Source organism: Mobula birostris, chromosome 3 (assembly GCF_030028105.1).
Source record: "Mobula birostris isolate sMobBir1 chromosome 3, sMobBir1.hap1, whole genome shotgun sequence".
Classification (NCBI taxonomy): Eukaryota; Metazoa; Chordata; class Chondrichthyes; order Myliobatiformes; family Myliobatidae; genus Mobula; species Mobula birostris.
The window spans coordinates 145,850,427-145,870,098 of record NC_092372.1 but is presented as its reverse complement, the minus strand read 5'-3'; the positions used below and the strand labels follow the sequence as shown (position 1 = coordinate 145,870,098).

Sequence of the window (19,672 nt, the reverse complement as noted above, 5' to 3'; positions counted from 1 at the left end):
TCAACACACATAGGCTGCATCACTGGAGGGAAATGAATTGCTACCATTTTGAGCTTAGACCGAAGGGAGCAGATGCTGGAGTAAAAGGTTGGGGGGGGTGTGCGCGCGGATATGGTAGCCAGTGATAGGTGAGCAGGAGAAGGGGAAAAAAGGAATAATGTGAGAAGCTGGGAGCTGATAGGTGGGGGAGGCAAAGGGCTGAGGAAGAGGGAATCCAGTAGGAAATGACAGTAGGACATGGATTAAGGGAAGGAGAAGGAGGTGTGGAACCATAGGGAAGAAGTTGAAAGTGATGGGCAGGTTGTGAGGGTGGGGGAGGGGAAAGAGACGGGGTAATGGAGCTGCAGGGATAGGAGAAATTACTGCAATTTAGGGAGTTTGATGTTCATGCCATCGGGTCCATACCTGCTCTTCCAATCTGCGTCTGACTTCAACGTGACAGTGCAGGAGGCCATGGGCTCGTGTCAGAGTGGAATGGGAAGTGGGATTGAATTAGATGCTCACCAGGAGATCCTAACTGTTATGGCAGATGGAATGAAGGTGCTTGAAGAAGTGATTCCTCCAATCTGCATCAGAGAGCAGGCTGCACGGGGAACAAAAAATGATAACATATGCAAGGCATTGCCTCAAATGGAAGGACTGTCTGTTATACAGATTCAGAATCATTCATCACATGTACATCAAAGCATACAGTGAAATGTGTTGATTCAGAATCAGATTTAATATCACTGGCATATGTCATGACATTCATTGTTTTGCAGCAGCAGTACATTGCATACACAATATTTTTTAAACTGTAAATCACAATAAGAAATATACATTATATATAAAATTAAAGGAAGGAAGTAGCGCAAAAAGGGGGCAAAAATTGAATAGTGAGGTAGTGTTCATTTTTCATTAACACCCACAGGCCTGAGGATATCCTAGGGGCAGCTCTCAAGTCTTGCCACACATTCTGGCACCAAGTGCTGCCTGACTTGCAGAACGGCTCCAACATTTTGTATGTGTTTCTCAAGATTTCCAGCATTTGCAGAATCTCATATGTAAGCTTTTTGCTGTACCTCGGTACCTGTGGCAATAACAAACCAATGCAATTCTTTCAGGGAAGTTTGGACTTGTATATACTCCCTAGGCACTTCCCTTACTTAACGCCTCCATAATGCATCCTCACACACTTATCCAAATTAAATTACATCTGCCATTTCCCTGCCCAATGTAACAGCTGATCAATATCATTCAGTAGCCTGGTTGCCTTCCTGACTATCAAGGATGGCATCACTTTGCTTATTACCTGCTCATTTACCAATCACACCTTATTATCTAAATTGCCAATGTACATAAGAAATGCAAAGATTCCAGCACCGATCTGCTTGATCACTTCAAATCATGAAAGCAAGCCCCTACTTCAGGTTTTGCTTGAGTTCTCACACATACCAAAGTTCAAAGTAAACTTATTATCTATGTTTATCCATGCTACTGTATACTACCTTGGAATTCATTTTCTTGCAGGCATTTATTAAAAAATACAATAGAAATTTATGAAAAAACTATACACAAATATCAAATCATGAACACAAGTGATTCTGCAGATGCTGGACAAAGACTGACAAACACTAAAGAAGACAAACTATCCACACCCAAATCAGACCACAGTGCTTAAAAAGTATGAAAGCTTCTTCTTTACCTAGCAGCATATTTACCCATTGGCTGCTCCATCCTTGACTGTACTAATGTGTTACTCATGAAAATCTACCAAAGTGCTGGATTTAAATGCTTTCAAAGTATTGTTGCAATGGATTTTGCCTGTGTGGTTTAAAATTCATTAGCAATTCATCTGTTCTCTTCTGTATTCTGTCCAGGGTCCATGAAGTTGATAATGCTTTGCCTCACTTCCATAGACTCTGTGTCCATCTCCTGAGCAAATACAAATGCAAAGAATGCATTTAAGATCTCCCCCATCTGTTTTGGCTAATGTGTTACTCATGAAAATCTACCAAAGTGCTGGAATTAAATGCTTTCAAAGTATTGTTGCAATGGATTTTGCCTGTGTGGTTTAAAATTCATTAGCAATTCATCTGTCCTCATTAAGTTGTAGCCTTCGTCTTTTCACACCTGGCCTTTTCACTGTGACTGCCACTGGGAGTTCAGCAAATATCATTTGCTGTCAGAAGCATCCCCATCTGTTCCGTATGGATCAAATGGCTGCAATCTCCCATACTTTTCCAGCTCACTAACATATCCCTCACATTCAGTCCCTGTCACCGTTACTGTTCTGACTGGTGAACTTTCCATCACACTTACTGTCTCGTTGTTTACTCAGCAGCAATCCCAGAAAAGCATCACTAATGTAGCATGTATAATGATGGATTTGACATTCTACATTGCTGGTTAGTCAGACAGTATGATAGATTGTCTAATCAAACATCCTTTGTTGCAAACTGCTTAACGATTGTGGTTGAACCACAACATATAAAATGTGCTATCACATAGTACATAACGTGAGGATACAGTTTACTACACTATCTGCTCTGTCTGTCATAGAATAGTACAGCACAGAAACAGGCCCTTCAGCCCATCTATTTATACCAAAACCATTTAAGCTACCTGCTCTCAACAACCTGCACCCGGATCATATCCCCACTGTCCATGTACCTATCCACACTTCTCTTAAGTGTTGAAATCAAGCTCGCATGCACCACTTGTGCTGGCAACTTATTCCACACTTTCCCGAACCTCTGATTGAAGAAATTTCGCATCACGTTTCCCTGAAACTTTTCACCTTTCACCCTTAACCCATGACCTCTGGTTGTAGTCCCACACAACCTCAGTGAAAAAAGCCTGTTTGCATTTACCCTATCTATACCCTCATAATTTTGTATGCCTCTATCAAATCTCCTCTCAATCTTCTACGTTCTAAAGAGTACAGTCCTAACTTTTTCTGTATTTTCTTATAACTCCAGACCTGGCAATATCCCTGTAAAGTTTCTCTGCACTCTTTCAACCTCGTTTATATGCTTCCTGCTGGTAGGTTGCCAAAACTGCACACAATACTCCAAATTAGGCCTCACCAAACTTCTTAAACAACTTTAACATAACATCGCATCTTCTGTACTCAATACATTGATTTATGAAGGCCAATGCTTTCTTTATGATCTATCCACCTGTGACGTGACTTTCAACAAATTATGTACCTGTGTTGCCAGATCCCTTTGTTCTACCACAATCCTCAGTGCCCTACCATTCACCGTGCAAGACCTCGCTTGGCTGGTCCTATCAATGTGCAAAACCTCATACTTGTCTATGTTAAATTCCATCTACCATTTTTCATCCTATTTTTCCAGCTGATGCAGGTCCCTCTGCAAGCCATGATAGCCTTCCTCACTGTCCACTACACCCCCAATCTTGGTGTCATCCACAAATTTGCTGATCCAGTTAATATAGATCGTTGATACAGATGACAAACAACAATGGACCCAGTGCCAGTCTCTGTGCCACACCACTAGTCACGGGCCTCCAGTCGGAGAGGCAACCATCTACCACCGCCCTCTGGCTTCTCCCACAAAGTGAATGTCTCATCCAATTTACTACCTCATCTTGAATGAATCTTCTTGACCAACATCCCATACAGGACCTTTTTAAAAAGCCTTACCAAAAGTCCACGTAGACAACATCCACTGCCTTGCCTTCATCCACTTTCCTGGTAACTTCTTTGAAAACCTCTATAAGAATGGTTAGACATGCCCTACCACACATGAAGCCACACTGACTATCCTTGATCAGTGTATGTCTATCCAAATACTCATATACTGTATCTGTTCCCTTAAAATACCTTCCAATTACTTTCTCATAACTGATGTCCAACTCACCGACCTATAATTTCCTGGTTTATGATTAGAGCCTGTCTTAAACCATAGAACAACATTGGCTATCCTCCAATCCTCTGGTACCTCTCCTATCACTAAGGATGTTTTAAGTATCTCTGCTAGGGCCTTGCTAGCTTCTGCACTTTCCTTTACTTGCATCTCGTAGGGAATGACAGAACACCTTGTCAGGCCTTGGGGATTTGTCCACCCTGACTTACTTCAGAATAGCAAACAATCCTCCTCTGTATTCTGTCCAGGGTCCATGAAGTTGATAATGCTTTGCCTCACTTCCATAGACTCTGTGTCCATCTCCTGAGCAAATACAGATGCAAAGAATGCATTTAAGATCTCCCCCATCTGTTTTGGCTCCACACATGGATTACCATTCTGATCTTCCACAGGACCAATTTTGTCCATAGCAATTATTCTTTTGCTCTTAGCATACCTGTAGAATTTTTAGGGTTCTCCTTCACCTTGTCTACTAGTGCAACTTCATGCCTTCATTTAGCCTTCCTGATTTCTTTCTTAAGTTTTCTCTTGCACCCCATAAGCACCACATTTGTTTCTACCTGCCTATACCTGCTATGCACCTCCTTTTTTCTCTTAACCAGGGCCTCAGTATCTCTTGAAAACCAAGGTTTGCTGCGCTTGTTATTTTTACTTTTTATTCTGACAGGCACATACAAGCTTTGTACTCTCAAAATTTCAGTTTTGAAGGCCTTCCACTTTCCAAGCACACCTTTTCCAGAAAACAACCTATCCCTATCCACACTTGCTTGATCATTTATGATACCATCAAAACTGGCTTTTCTCCAATTTAGAATCACAACCCACAGACCAGACCTATTTCTTGGCATATTTACTTTGAAACTAATATCATTATGGTCACTGGATGTAAAGTGTTCCGCTACACAACTTCTGCCAGCTGCCCTGTCTCATTTCCTAATATCAGATCCAGTATCACACATGCTGTCTTTTTGGGACTTCAACATGCTGATGAAGGAAACTTTCTTGAACACATTTGACAAACTATCCCATCTAGTCCTTTTACAGTACAGGAGTCCTAGTCAATATGTGGAAAGTTAAAATCACCTACTATAACAACCTTATGTTTCTTTTAACAGTCTGTGCTCTCTTTACAAATTTCTTCCTCTAAGTCCCTAGAACTGTTTTGGTGGTCTGTAATATAGCTCAATTAACATGGTCATACCGTTCCTATTTCTCAGTTCCACCCATAATGCCTCACTAGTTGAGTTCTCCAGTCTGTCCTGGTGGAGCTTTGCCGTGACATTTTCCCTGACTAGTAATGCCACCCTTCCTCACCTAAGCAACATCTGCCTCCACAGCCTCTCCACTAACTGTTCTGGGACTCTTGTTCGTATTCCCCCATCCCCCAACTCTATTTTAAACCCCACCTTGCTGAATTAACAAACCTTCCCGCGAGGATATTAGTCCCCTCCAGTTCAGGTGCAAACCATCTTTCTGTCTAAGTCCAACCTTCTCTGGAAGAGAGCCCAAAAATCCAAAAGTCTTATGCCCTCCCTCCTACACCAACTCCTTAGTCAGGTATTAAACTCTATAATCTTCCTAGTTCTGGTCTCACTAGCATGTGGCACATGAAGCATCCTGAGATCACCACCCTGGGGATGCTGCCCCGTAACTTAGCACCTAGCTTCCTAAACTCCCTGTGCAGAACCTCGTCACTCATCCTACCCATATCATTGATACCTAATGTCCACGACTTCTGGTTGTTCACCCTCCTACTTAAGGATGCTAAGGATTTCATTTGAGATGTCCTGGACTCTGGTACCCAGGAGTCAACATACCATTGAGTGAAGCACCAAAACAGAGGTTGTGTAAAAGAAGGGCCACAGTTGTCTCTACTTCCTGAGGAGACTGAGGTCCTTTGGAGTACGCAGGCCTCTCCTTCATATGTTCTACCAGACTGTTGTCACTAGTACAGTCTTCTATGCCAGGGGTCCCCAACCGTGTTTGCACTGCGGACCGGTTTATTATTGACAATATTCTTGCGGACCGGCCGACCGGGGGGTGGGGGGGGGTAGGGTTGCCAACGGACAACAGTGGCAGTTGTGTTTACCCCAAAAAAACTATAATGACCATGAAGCCTTGCACGGGTACCAGTGCGCATGCGTGACTTGTGCGTGCATGTACGTGTCGATTTTTTCCTACAAATTGCTTTTGACGATTCTGTTCGGGAGTGGGGGGAGTGTTAATCACGACCGGAATATAGGTGATAAGTGGCTAATACACTCAATTTCATTTCTAAAAGAGGTTATCTAGCGAATTTAATATTAAACACAGTGCATATTTTCCTCGCATGAATATAGTGATAAGTCAATTATCAGGGGAGGACAGGGGAGCTTGAAGTAAGTGTTGAACGAACTTCAAGTAGAAGTGGTAGAGGCAGGTTCGATATTATCATTTAAAGAAAACTTGGATAGATATATGGACAGGAAAGGAATGGAGGGTTATGGGCTGAGTGCAGGTCAGTGGGACGAGGTGAGAGTAGCATTCAGCACGGACTAGAGGGGCCGAGATTGCCTGTTTCCGTGCTGTAATTGTTATATGGTTATATGGTTATATAAGTCAATAGCATCTTAACATCTTAAGTAAGGTTTGGATATTAAACACACAGCACATATTTTTCCCGTATGAACATATAAAATCATTGCAACACACCAATATCACTGAATCAGTGGGAGCCCTGGGCTTGTTTTCCTCCAACAAGACGGTCCTATCGAGGGATGATGGGAGACAGCGATACTCGCATGGGGTTCCTTATGTCCAGTCTATTCCGCAATTTAGTTTTCATTGCATTCATTGCAGAGGTATGTTGGAAATGGAAGCAACATTTTCCGTGCTTTCGTGGCTATTTCAGGATATTCAGCCTTGACTTTGATCCGGAATGCCGGCAGAGGTGTTATGTCAAACATACTTTTCAGCCCGTCGTCATTTGCAAGCTCGAGGAGTTGATCTCCTTCCCGTGCTGACATGGATGACGTGCGGGTAATGACCTCGCGTGTGTTCAAGCTCAACAGTGACCGTGACAGGGAATGAGGAAAGGTGCAGCTGACTCATATCATCAAATTATATCGTTTCCTCGCGGCCTGGTAGCACCTGCTTTGCGGCCCGGTACCGGTCCGCGGCCCGGTGCTTGGGGACCGCTGTTCTATGCGGTATTGTGCTGGGGCAATGGCATCAACATGGGTGATGCCAACAGGCTCAATTAACTGATTGGAAAGGAGTCAAACTGGACAGACTGGAGGCTGTGGTAGAACAAAGGACCCTGCAGAAAATCGTGGGAATTCTGAACAATATTTCTCACCCTCTGCATGCCACCTTAGCTGAACAGAGGAGCACTTTTTGTAATAGACTAAGACAACTGTGCTGCTCCAAAGAGTGCCAAATGAGGTCATTCTTATCCTCAGCCATTAGGCTGTATAATGAGTCAACCTATAGTCGAGAAAGTGATGACCCCCTCCCATTAGACTGCTTGTGGTAACTTATTTGTTATTCCTTCTACTTCTCTTCTATCATTTATATCTGTGCACTTGTACTCCTATCATGACACTGTAATTTCCTTTGGGATCAATAATCTATCTATCAATCTCATTCTGACCCATAAAACCTCCTGTCTGTCCCCTAACTACTGAATCCCCTTTCAGTACAGCATGCCTCTTCTCTCCCGCCCCCCACTTTTCCCTTCTGCTGGGACGTATGTAGATTACGTTTTACCATTTGGATTATCATCTAACAAGATAGCCGACTTGGTGTTGTGAAAATATATAATATGAATTTCAATTAATTAAATAATAATTCGGGGTATTGTGGCAGAATCAGACTGTCCCTGTTGAGCACTCACTTTTCCCTATTTGTCTTGTGATGACTTGCTGGTGAAAACTGATTCCTGGTTCTCTTTGAAGAATGCGAAGTGCCATCTTCCTGGCAATTGAAAACACACAAAACTACCAAAACTTTATAGCCTTTTCAATTAATGTAATAAAAAAAATGCAAACAAATTGGAAGAACACAGTTAAAAGGCTTAAAGTATTTCGATTAGCTCAATTAATTAAAACAGGGAAATCTCAATTAAACTTACGTCCCGTACAGCTCCTCCCTTCCACTGAAGTTAATGTAGTCATCATTCTTGTGGAAGATTTACACAGTACAGGTTTAATGAGCAGTTCCTTTAAGTTTTGAATGAAATTTACAGTCTGCCAATAAGATTATCATATTAGCTATTGGCCGGATGTTGCTCAACAAAGAGAAGTCTTTCATTTGCAACAAACACTTGTGAATAAGTGAGTCAACTATTACACAAACATGAATTATCTAAGCAAGCGAAGTGGAAATAATGCGTACGTCATTATGAATGTGCTTAGGTTGACTTTCATAATTCCAAATGAGAGAAGATTACCGTTAGTATTTACATTTTCTTCCCACAATAAAAACAGTTTGCTTCTCTGCCTGGCAGTTTTAGAGAGGATAAATTTTCTGCACATAAGATGTAATAACCTCACCACTGCCTGTAAGGAGTCTGTATATTCTCCCCATGATCGTGTGGGTTTATGGTCAGGCTCGGGTTAAATCGAGGGTTGCTGGGTGGTGTGGCTCCAAGGACTGGAAGGACCTATTCTGCACAGTATAAGTAAATAAATGAAAAAATTCAGGACTCTCAAGACACACAACATTTTTAAAATGCATTTATAAATACTCCATCTTATAGCTTTTCAAAAAAAGATGCTTGACAATATTTGCTGCATCATGGCTCTGTATAACTCAAATTAGAGGCTTTGTAACTCTCCATTCTTGGTCCTTGGAATCTTGGATTTTACTTTATTAATTTGTTTTATTAATGATTATATGTTAAATGAGAAGTCAGAGATGAGCTGGAGATCAGGCACTGGTGAAACTGAAAGCCGCTTTCATTGCCCAGCTACAAAGGACAAATGCATTGAACTATATGGCTGGTGGCTACGTTCTGAGGATCGTTGGTGTAAATTCATTTGAATGGATTTACAAACTTAATGAAAAAGTTAATTCCAGTGATTTGTTTATTTCTCCATATTTAATATATTAATTTCCTATGGTTTAAACTATTTTAAACAAATTTCTTATTAAAATTTGTTTAAAAATTTCACACTATTCAAATCCCTTTGAACTTTTACAAGTATCTCTTAAAGTCAGTTTATTTCTTTATGCCAATAGAAGAAAATTGCTAATGATCTCCTGATTGCATCACTTCTTGACTGATGACTCCAGTCATTGAAAATGTGAGGTTAGATAAAACCATGAAAGGTAGTCATTAACCTACAATTCTGACACTGCTCCCCTGAGTATTCCAAGACTTCTGCAGAACTTTGCTTTTGGATAAAATTGTGATAAAAGTGTGAAAGTGCTATTGAATGGATTGGCGTACCCTTTAGGTAAAATACAACTTCTAAGATGTCTCTACAGAAGCAGCAATATGGAATCAGATATCCCACGAATTATGAGTTACCGGTGTCACCATAGGCTCATAATGAATTAGCTAGTACTGTGAACAATATAACTCTACAATGCATGGGGAATAACAACGAAAAGGCCATTTCCAATAAATAAATACATCTAGGATAGATTCAGGTAAACACAAAACATCAAAGTTTGAACGTTCCTTTTAGGGAAAGTAGGACTGTTACTTGTATGAATACTGACTCACCCATACAAATTTACCATTCACCAGGAAGCAATCATTCAGCTCACACCATTATAAACTTAGATTAAAGTTGTATTAACAAAATATTTTAAACTATAACAAACAAAATAAGAAAAGGGCCTATTACATATATATTGGCCAATAGCGTGCACATAATTGTTGGATCTCATTGTTACATAGTCAATTCAATTCAGTTCAATCCAACTGCATCTCAGTGTGGTATGGCAATTGTCCCATATCGGACTGCAAAGCACTCCAGCGGGTGGTGAAATCTGCCCAGTGGATTATCGGCACCCAATTGCCCACCATTGAGAACATCTACCATAAATGCTGCCTGGGCAGGGTGAAAAGCATTATCAGGGATGTATCTCACCCTAACCATGGACTTTTTACTCTCCTCCCATCCGGTAGGCGCTACAGGAACCTCCGCTCCTGCACCAGCAGGCACAGGAAGAGCTTCTTCCCTGAGGCTGTGACACTGCTGAACCTCTCATCACAGCGCTAAGCAGTATTGCATCCATATTGTACTGTCTCAGTACTTTTATATTTGTGTGCTGTAGCACTTTTTTATTCACAGTTATTTTGTAAATAACACTATTCTTTGCATTTCTGGTCAGTTGCTAATTGCATTTCATTGGCTTTGTATCTTTACTTGGCACAATGACAATAAAGTTGAATCTAATCTAATCTAATTCACTTTGTTTACTCATGGTACGGAACAGTTCTGCCTGAAAACTCAGTGCAAATGAAACACAAACAAATATCCATGCAACGTTCAAGAAAAAGGTGTCAAACATTCTCCAACACACACACAGGTTGGGGGTGTTGTGGATAGTGTGGAGGGCTGTCAGAGGTTACAGCGGGACATTGATAGGATGCAAAACTGGGCTGAGAAGTGGCAGATGGAGATCAACCCAGATAAGTGTGAGGTGGTTCATTTTGGTAGGTCAAATAAGATGACAGAATATAGTATTAAAGGTAAGACTCTTGGCAGTGTGGACGATCAGAGGGATCTTGGGGTCCGAGTCCATAGGACACTCAAAGCAGCTGCGCAGGTTGACTCTTTGGTTAAGAAGGCATACGGTGCATTGGCCGACATCAATCATGGGATTGAGTTTAGGAGCCGAGAAGTAATGTTGCAGCTATATAGGACACACATCAAAGCTGCTGGTGAACACAGCAGGCCGGGCAGTCAGATCCCACTTGGAGTACTGTGCTCAGTTCTGGTCGCCTCACTATAGGAAGGATGTGGAAACCATAGAAAGGGTGCAGAGGAGATTTACAAGGATGTTGCCTGGATTGGGGAGCATGCCTTATGAGAATAGGTTGAGTAAACTCGGTCTTTTCTCCTTGGAGCGACAGAGAATGAGAGGTGACCTGATAGAGGTGTATAAGATGATGAGAGGCATTGATCGTGTGGATAGTCAGAGGATTTTCCCCAGGGCTGAAGTGGCTACCACGAGAGGGCATAGTTTTAAGGAGCTTGGAAGTAGGTACATAGGAGATGTCAGGGGTAAGTTTTTTTACGCAGAGAGTGGTGAGTGCGTGGAATGGGCTGCCAGTGAGAGTAGTGGAGGCGGATACAATAGGATCTTTTAGGAGACTCCTGGACAGGGATATGGAGCTCAGAAAAATAGAGGGCTATGGGTAACCCTAGGTAATTTCTAAGGTAAGGACATATTCAGTACAGCTTTGTGGGCCGAAGGGCCTGTATTGTGTTGTAGGTTTTCTATATTTTTATGTTTCTAAGTTCATGTGATAACCAGCTAACTAGAAGAATTAGAATTAGAATTGACTTTATTTCTTACATCCTTCATATACATGAGGAGTAAAAATCTTTATGTTATGTCTCTTATGTTTATGTTATAAATGTGCAATGTGCAATCACGGTAATCTATAATAATTTATAATAAATAGAACAATGTAACATAGAAATACAATCAAATCAGCGGGAGTTAATCGGTCTTATGGCCTGGTGAAAGAAGCTGTCCTGGAGCCTGTTGGTCCTGGCTTTTATGCTGCGGTACTGTTTCCCAGATGGTAGCAGCTGGAGTAGATTGTGATTGGGGTGATTCGGGTCCCCAATGATCCTATGGGTCCTTTTTACACATCTGACTTTGTAAATGTCCTGAATTATGGGAAGTTCACAACTACAGATGTGCTGGGCTGTCTGCACCACTCTCAGCAGAATCCTGCAATTAAGGGAGGTACAGTTCCCGTACCAGGCAGTGATGCAGCCAGTCAGCATGTTCTCATTTGTGCCCTTGACTGTATGTTCTCCATAAAATCATTGGTCTGCATGAGGATCTTCCAACAGCAGTATGTGTTCTTCCAAATACGTCCTGTGCGCGTTTCACCATGTTCTTCTCCACAGTTCCTTCTTTCTCCTTCTTCAATCCTGCGCTTTCTCTTGAAAATGGCTATGCCTCCCATTCCCTCTAGAATGTTCCGGGACACTTTATTGGCCAAAATGCTAACAAGACAAATCCCATTGGCTAATACAACAAGCCTAACTTAATGAACTGAATTGCTTTAAACAGCAAAATATGAAATACTCAATTGTATAATGTAATTAGAGGAACACACTGGATTTTGAGAAAAACTGCAGGAAACAAAATACACAACAACATAACTGTATTAATAAAATAAAGCATGGTCTTAAACCAGGACATTACACCAGTAAGAATGCAGACTTGCAATATACTTTGAAACTTTATTGGCTCAGTCAGAAATACACAGAAATTATACATTTAAGTGCATTTACCCAAATTGCAAATATTTACTGGCATGTGAGTCATTCTTTGATTCTATTTTTGAGGAAATTTCTGACAAATTTCAATGTTAATTTCAGCATTCAATAAAACACACTCAGGGTCAAAATGACTAATCTTTCAGCTACAGAAGTACTGTACGGTCTTTGGTGATAAGCTACAGACTAGTATGCACTGCCCACACAAAAGGGTGGTGGTTATTTAGAAGAATGTTAAACAAGCACAGTCCTTGGTTTCTGAATTGTGACGTTAACATATTGATGAAAGATGCTCACTGCTAAATGTTTCCTTGATGCAAGTGCCACAAATCCAAGTATTGCAGATGCTAGGGGAACAAGAAAACGGGGAGAGATGAACAAAGGTGTTCGTAAAAAGTACTAAAGGGGCTATGAAGAAAAATGTCTTTACACAAGGAATGATTGGACTGTCAGGGGAAATGGTGTCAGATTCAATTTACCATTCAAAAGAAAACTGCATTAGTATATTAAGGATTGGACAACAGAAAGAGGACAGGGGTGGAATCAGCTGGATTGTTCCTGCATAGACCTATTATAGATTCAATGGGCTAAATGGCTTCTTTTTGTGTTATAATCATTCTGTGATTTCTAAAACTGGCAGAACAGAACATGGAAGATATATCCCTGGATATTATGCATCTACTGAAATGACATTTCTTTCTTCACAAGTAATTAGACTAGATCTTGTAAGGAGTTTTAGTTTTGTTACCAAGCAGTTTATTCACAATGTTAACTGCCCATGGTGTTTGTAAAGAGATGCCAAAAGATCAACCTGCATTATTTATAGCCCAAGGGGGACATTAGATTATCATTAGATATAGCTAAAAATCAGCTACTTTTTGCAGATCAGGTGCAAAGCAGTTTGAGCAGCCTGACTGGTCACAGTTTCTGAATATATGTAGCATTACTGAGCTAATGTTTTTGGTATTTTTGGTTCTCAATGTTTTTAACCATTAATTGTTAGTTAATGCAATTTCCTTTAAAAAGCCTTTCCTTACTCGTAAGATACATTTTTTAACTATACACTATGTAATTCTAGAAGAAAATTATATAGCATCATACAATGGTTTTCAGAAATATTACAAAGCACCACTCAGATTGAAGTATATTATGCCATTCCCATAATGAGAATAAACATTGCAACCTGTTGTATGGATGGATACCCATAGTGACCGAACAGTCAGTAAAACTTCTTCTGGAATGATAAAAGTTGAAGGACAAGTACTGGTCATGCTAGGAGAGCTATTCTGTTGTACTGGAAGGATCTCAATCTAACTACTGTTTTATTTTTTTGGCTCTCTTCCATTATGTCTTGTTTAAGTTTGGAGAAAATAAGAAGTCGGACATTTGATACATCTTTTAAATTTGAGCAAACTTGGCGACCTTTTATTCAATATTTTCATATGATCTAATTCTTTTTACTCTTCCAGTCAAATTTTTTTCTCCGCAAAGTTTTAGATTTGAATAGAAGGGTTTTCCCTTTTTTTAACTGTATCCTCAAAATGGACTGCCCGGACCCCTTTTTTTTTTTGTTTTAGGTTAGTTTAGTGGGTTTTTTTCCCTCAATAACAGGAAATGTTGAGTCTTTTTTTTCTATGAACTGTTAAGAGGAGAAGTGGTTCTCTTGTCTTTTTATATTAGCTTAATACTATATATGATTTTGACAGTGTATATTCCTTTCTTTGTTTGTACTATTATTGATATATGTACTTGAAATAACCTCTCCTCTGGTTTGTATATATCTTTATTCTTTTAAATCAATAAAAAAAAGATTGAAAGGACAAGTACTGGTCAGGACACTAGCCCAAAAATCCCATTCTTCTTTACTACCATCAAATCTTCAATTTCCACCTATCTTGGATGTGTTTTCTTTACAAACAGAAGGTGCTACAGTACTAAATTAAATTCAAATAATCTTTGTACGTAGTGAATAAAAATAAACTTTGAGTTAATGCATTTTGTTAAAATCTCTAAATAGTAAATGGGAAATATTTTGTTAAGTTGAAATCATAAAAAATGTACCTTGCTTTAGAAGTCATTGACTAATGTCTTGGATTTATGTTACAAGTAGCAGAGAGAACAAAATTAGGAGAAATTTATTTAAAAGAGTGAGTTGTTGGATTATGGAATTGCTTTACTCAGAGGAGTCTAAATAAATGTCTGGAGTACAAAAATACAGAACAATAGAACAAGAGTGGGGCAACACATTTAATATTTAATTGCTTTAGCAAAAAGCTCTCTCTGACATGACAGATCAAGTGGCTTTCTATATTTGTCAGCTTTGATCATTTTAAATATTTGGACATCTATGCACGAGTAGTGTTTATGACTCTTTCCAAGGCACTCCACCAAACCAGCTAAATTGAAGATGGTTATAGAAATCAGCACTGTTCAACATATTTAAGCTACGGTCCCTAAGAATAAGATGCTGCACTAGAATTGGCACATGTTAGCCATAGTGTAAACTATATCCTATTTCCTGAAGAAAACAAAATAAAACAGAACACTAAAATAGTTAATTATTAGTTCAGTAACTCAGCTTAGTAACTACTCATGTCTATGTTACTTTTTCTACACTTTGAATTTGACCTTTCACCTGTAGTTTCATGGCAAACTATCTCCCCTGTATATTATTTAGAGATTTTAACAAACTTCATTAACTTGAACAACAGCAATTCTGCAGATGCTGGAAATTCAAGCAACACACATCAAAGTTGCTGGTGAACGCAGCAGGCCAGGCAGCACCTGTAGGGAGAGGTGCAGTCGACGTTTCAGGCCGAGACCCTTCGTCAGGACTAACTGAAGGAAGAGTGAGTAAGGGATTTGAAAGTTGGAGGGGGAGGGGGAGATCCAAAATGATAGGAGAAGACAGGAGGGGGAGGGATGGAGCCAAGAGCTGGACAGGTGATAGGCAAAAGGGGATACGAGAGGATCATGGGACAGGAGGTCCGGGAAGAAAGACAAGGGGGGGGGGGAACCCAGAGGATAGGCAAGAGGTATATTCAGAGGGATAGAGGGAGAAAAAGGAGAGTGAGAGAAAGAATGTGTGCATAAAAATAAGTAACAGATGGGGTACGAGGGGGAGGTGGGGCCTAGCGGAAGTTAGAGAAGTCGATGTTCATGCCATCAGGTTGGAGGCTACCCAGACGGAATATAAGGTGTTGTTCCTCCAACCTGAGTGTGGCTTCATCTTTACAGTAGAGGAGGCCGTGGATAGACATGTCAGAATGGGAATGGGATGTGGAATTAAAATGTGTGGCCACTGGGAGATCCTGCTTTCTCTGGCGGACAGAGCGTAGATATTCAGCAAAGCAGTCTCCCAGTCTGCATCGGGTCTCGCCAATATATAAAAGGCCACATCGGGAGCACCGGACGCAGTATATCACCGCAGTCGACTCACAGGTGAAGTGTTGCTTCACCTGGAAGGACTGTTTGGGGCCCTGAATGGTGGTAAGGGAGGAAGTGTAAGGGCATGTGTAGCACTTGTTCCACTTACACAGATAAGTGCCAGGAGGGAGATCAGTGGGGAGGGATGAGGGGGACGAATGGACAAGGGAGTTGTGTAGGGAGCGATCCCTGCGGAATGCAGAGAGAGGGAGGGAGGGAAAGATGTGCTTAGTGGTGGGATCCCGTTGGAGGTGGCGGAAGTTACGGAGAATAATATGTTGGACCCGGAGGCTGGTGGGGTGGTAGGTGAGGACCAGGGGAACCCTATTCCTAGTGGGGTGGCGGGAGGATGGAGTGAGAGCAGATGTACGTGAAATGGGGGAGATGCGTTTAAGAGCAGAGTTGATAGTGAAGGAAGGGAAGCCCCTTTCTTTAAAAAATGAAGACATCTCCCTCGTCCTAGAATGAAAAGCCTCGTCCTGAGAGCAGATGCGGTGGAGACGGAGGAATTGCGAGAAGGGGATGGCGTTTTTGCAAGAGACAGGGTGAGAAGAGGAATAGTCCAGATAGCTGTGAGAGTCAGTAGGCTTATAGTAGACATCAGTGGATAAGTTGTCTCCAGAGACAGAGACAGAAAGATCTAGAAAGGGGAGGGAGGTGTCGGAAATGGACCAGGTAAAGTTGAGGGCAGGGTGAAAGTTGGAGGCAAAGTTAATAAAGTCAACGAGTTCTGCATGCGTGCAGGAAGCAGCGCCAATGCAGTCATCGATGTAGTGAAGGAAAAGTGAGGGACAGATACCAGAATAGGCACGGAATATAGATTGTTCCACAAACCCAACAAAAAGGCAGGCATAGCTAGGACCCATACGGGTGCCCATAGCTACACCTTTAGTTTGGAGGAAGTGGGAGGAGCCAAGGGAGAAATTATTAAGAGTAAGGACTAATTCCGCTAGATGGAGCAGAGTGGTGGTAGAGGGGAACTGATTAGGTCTGGAATCCAAAAAGAAGCGTAGAGCTTTGAGACCTCCCTGATGGGTGATGGAAGTATATAAGGACTGGACATCCATGGTGAAAATAAAGCGGTGAGGGCCAGGGAACTTAAAATCATCGAAAAGTTTAAGAGCGTGAGAAGTGTCACAAACATAGGTCGGAAGGGATTGAACAAGGGGTGATAAAACAGTGTCGAGGTATGCAGAAATGAGTTCGGTGGGGCAGGAGCAAGCTGAGACAATAGGTCGGCCAGGACAGGTAGGTTTGTGGATCTTGGGTAGGAGGTAGAAACGGGAAGTGTGGGGTGTGGGAACTATAAGGTTGGTAGCAGTGGATGGGAGATCCCCTGAGCGGATAAAGTCGGATAAAGTTGATATTTTTCTACTCATTAATTATAAAGATTGTTTGATTTAATTCTTCCTTGAAATGTGTCAATTTCATGTGTGTGTCCTTTAATTTCTCACACAGTTCAAATTAAATAACAAGTTATTTAATGCTTCATTAGGCAGCCTCTGTGGCAAGAGTAACTAATGATAGACTATTGATTTGAAGTGGTGACTTTTTCTCCATAGATACTGCTCAATGTGCTGAAAGTTTGTCTTTTTTTTGTTTTTTTTTCCACTTCCATTATATTACTGTCCACAGTATTCACTTAACCCAATCAGTGGCAACTTACTCAGTAGTAATTGGCCATTATAAATTTATTGATCTAACTAGCCTACATTTATGAGATTCGCACAAATTCAACTATTTATTTATTTCATGGGTTATTACTAAATGAGGGAAAATCAATTTAACTTTATCTTGTGGATAATGAGCAAACTAGCTAATAAAAATCATGCAAGGACATTCCCGCTCAGATCTTGTCTCTTCCAACAAATTCTGAGTTAGCAACATAATAACATTTACACTCTTGTATGTCTTACGCCATTCATTTAGATTATGGCTGGCCTGAACTTCAAGTCTATTTATACTGGAGACTCCCAACTCCTCAGGAAGATTTCAGCTCTGCTTTACTCAGGAATACATGTAAAATGCATTTACAGGAGAAATTTTGGCACTTGGATCTCAGTTGCAAGTTTCACAATTTTATATTGGGAAGTAGCCTTCGAATGTTGGTGGTTGCCCAACAAGATAAAGATTACGTTAAAGTCATCCTATGTCTTGAACTGACCAAGTGGCTTTCTATTTTTGTCAGTTTTGATCATTCTAAATATTTGGACGTCCATGCACATGCAATATATGTGACACATTCCAAACCAGCTAAATTGAAGATGGTTGGAGAAATCAGCACTGTTCAACATATTTAAGCTACAGTCCCTAAGAATAGGATGCTGCACCAGAATTGGCACATGATAGCCATAGTGTAAACTACATCCTAATTCCTGAAGAAAACAAAATAAAGCATGATAATTTTAAAAAAGCTTTGGGTTTAATTTTTAGAAGGGTGTACTGATAGAGTTTGTTACAATTCCTTACAACAATTAAAGTGAAAGCTTTGAGGAAGAGAGGTGTCCAAAGCTAGAGAACATGAATTCAGAATGAACATTTTACCAACAGAATGTGGAATACACTGGCATAATTTTGAAATACATTCACAGTATGTGTATGCAGATGTCCCTGGGGAGACTATCCACAATTGCCCTTGAGAACAGGGGGATAAGTTTCCTTTTTGCCAAGTGAATGGCTTACAAAGCCATTGGGAGGACAATTCCAAATCAATCATATCATTGTAGTTCTGGAATCACATACAGTTCTGGCTAAGAGTAGCTTTCCCAGAAGACTTATGAATCAGATTAACATATATAAAAATCCAAATGTTTTGTGGTCACTGATAATGAAATTATTTTTTAATTCCGGACATTGCTAACTGAACTTAAATCCCCCAGTTGTCTATGGTGGGATTTAAACAGTGTTCCAGTCTTCCATCATTGGATCAGGCCAACACAAGATGAATAACATAGATGCATTTAAAGGGATTTTAAATAAGCACATGGAAGGAGGAATGAAGAGTTATGCCATTAAAGCTGGATGAATTAGTAAAGCGGTAAATGTGGATGGAGCAATAACACTAGCATAGGATTGTTGGACTAAAGGTCTTATATCAATGCTGTGAAATTCTATTCAATTCGAAGTAATCTAGAGAGATTGCCTCTGGTAACAGGAATAATTTGGGGGAATTTTACCCACAAGAAATTCTGTTGATAATATCTTTCTCATCAAATGGAAGTTGATCTGGCTGAACTAGGAGAACGCAACAGATTGTAAGTACATTTTGTTATAGCAGTCTTTACTGTGCTTTTTTAACTACTGACTTTTAAATCCAATTTTATTTTGTGCTTCAACTTTCTGCAACACAAAAAATAATATAATTAGCTCCAAATTAAGAGAACGTTTTAGATTCTGCAGACTGGTGAATTTTCTCCAGGTCACAAGGATTCTCCTTAAAGACTTTAGAAATTAATCCCTCTATTCACTCCTGTAATCAAAAAAAAAGTATTATATCATTGTTACAAATTCAAAAACAGTATTCTGATTTGCAGGAACAAATCCTGTTATTTTCAGTGCAATATAAGAAAAAAAGTGCTTCCTATGAACACAAGGGCAACACACAAATAGTGAAAGAATACAAATTTTATATAATCAGATGATCATTAAAACAATGGTCCCTATTTATCTGTTTCCAGCCCTTGTAGACTTTGTGTTCCCATTTATCGCCCTCCTCTCCACACAACTCTGCTTGACTTTTTTATCGTTTATCTTGTCTGCCTCCACCTATCAACAGCCTGTCTCTGTTTCAACTCTGCCTCTTCCTGTTCCCTCACCTAACTCCTTCTCCCCATTATCCTTCACCTCTCCTCAGTCCACTCATCACAAGACCATAAGACATGGGTGCAGAGTTAGGCCATTCAGCCCATCGTGGCTGCT

The 19,672-nt window shown here is 40.5% G+C and overlaps 2 protein-coding genes across 8 annotated transcripts in view; one reads left to right on the top strand and one right to left on the bottom strand.

Moving 5' to 3' along the window:
- Positions 1-19,672, top strand: part of LOC140195306 (glycoprotein-N-acetylgalactosamine 3-beta-galactosyltransferase 1-like) — a 205,853-nt gene that overhangs the window by 47,309 nt on the left and 138,872 nt on the right. The window lies entirely within an intron of this gene.
- The window catches only part of LOC140195305 (uncharacterized), a 224,580-nt gene continuing 217,141 nt past the window's right edge, over positions 12,234-19,672 (bottom strand). For all 4 annotated transcript variants that reach the window (XR_011885416.1, XR_011885417.1, XM_072253406.1 and 1 more), the window contains one exon: positions 12,234-19,223. Coding sequence is in view for 2 of the 4 variants with exons in the window: in XM_072253408.1 (XP_072109509.1) it covers positions 19,198-19,223 (26 nt within the window). In the remaining 2 variants the exon portion in view is untranslated. The remainder of the gene's footprint in view (positions 19,224-19,672) is intronic.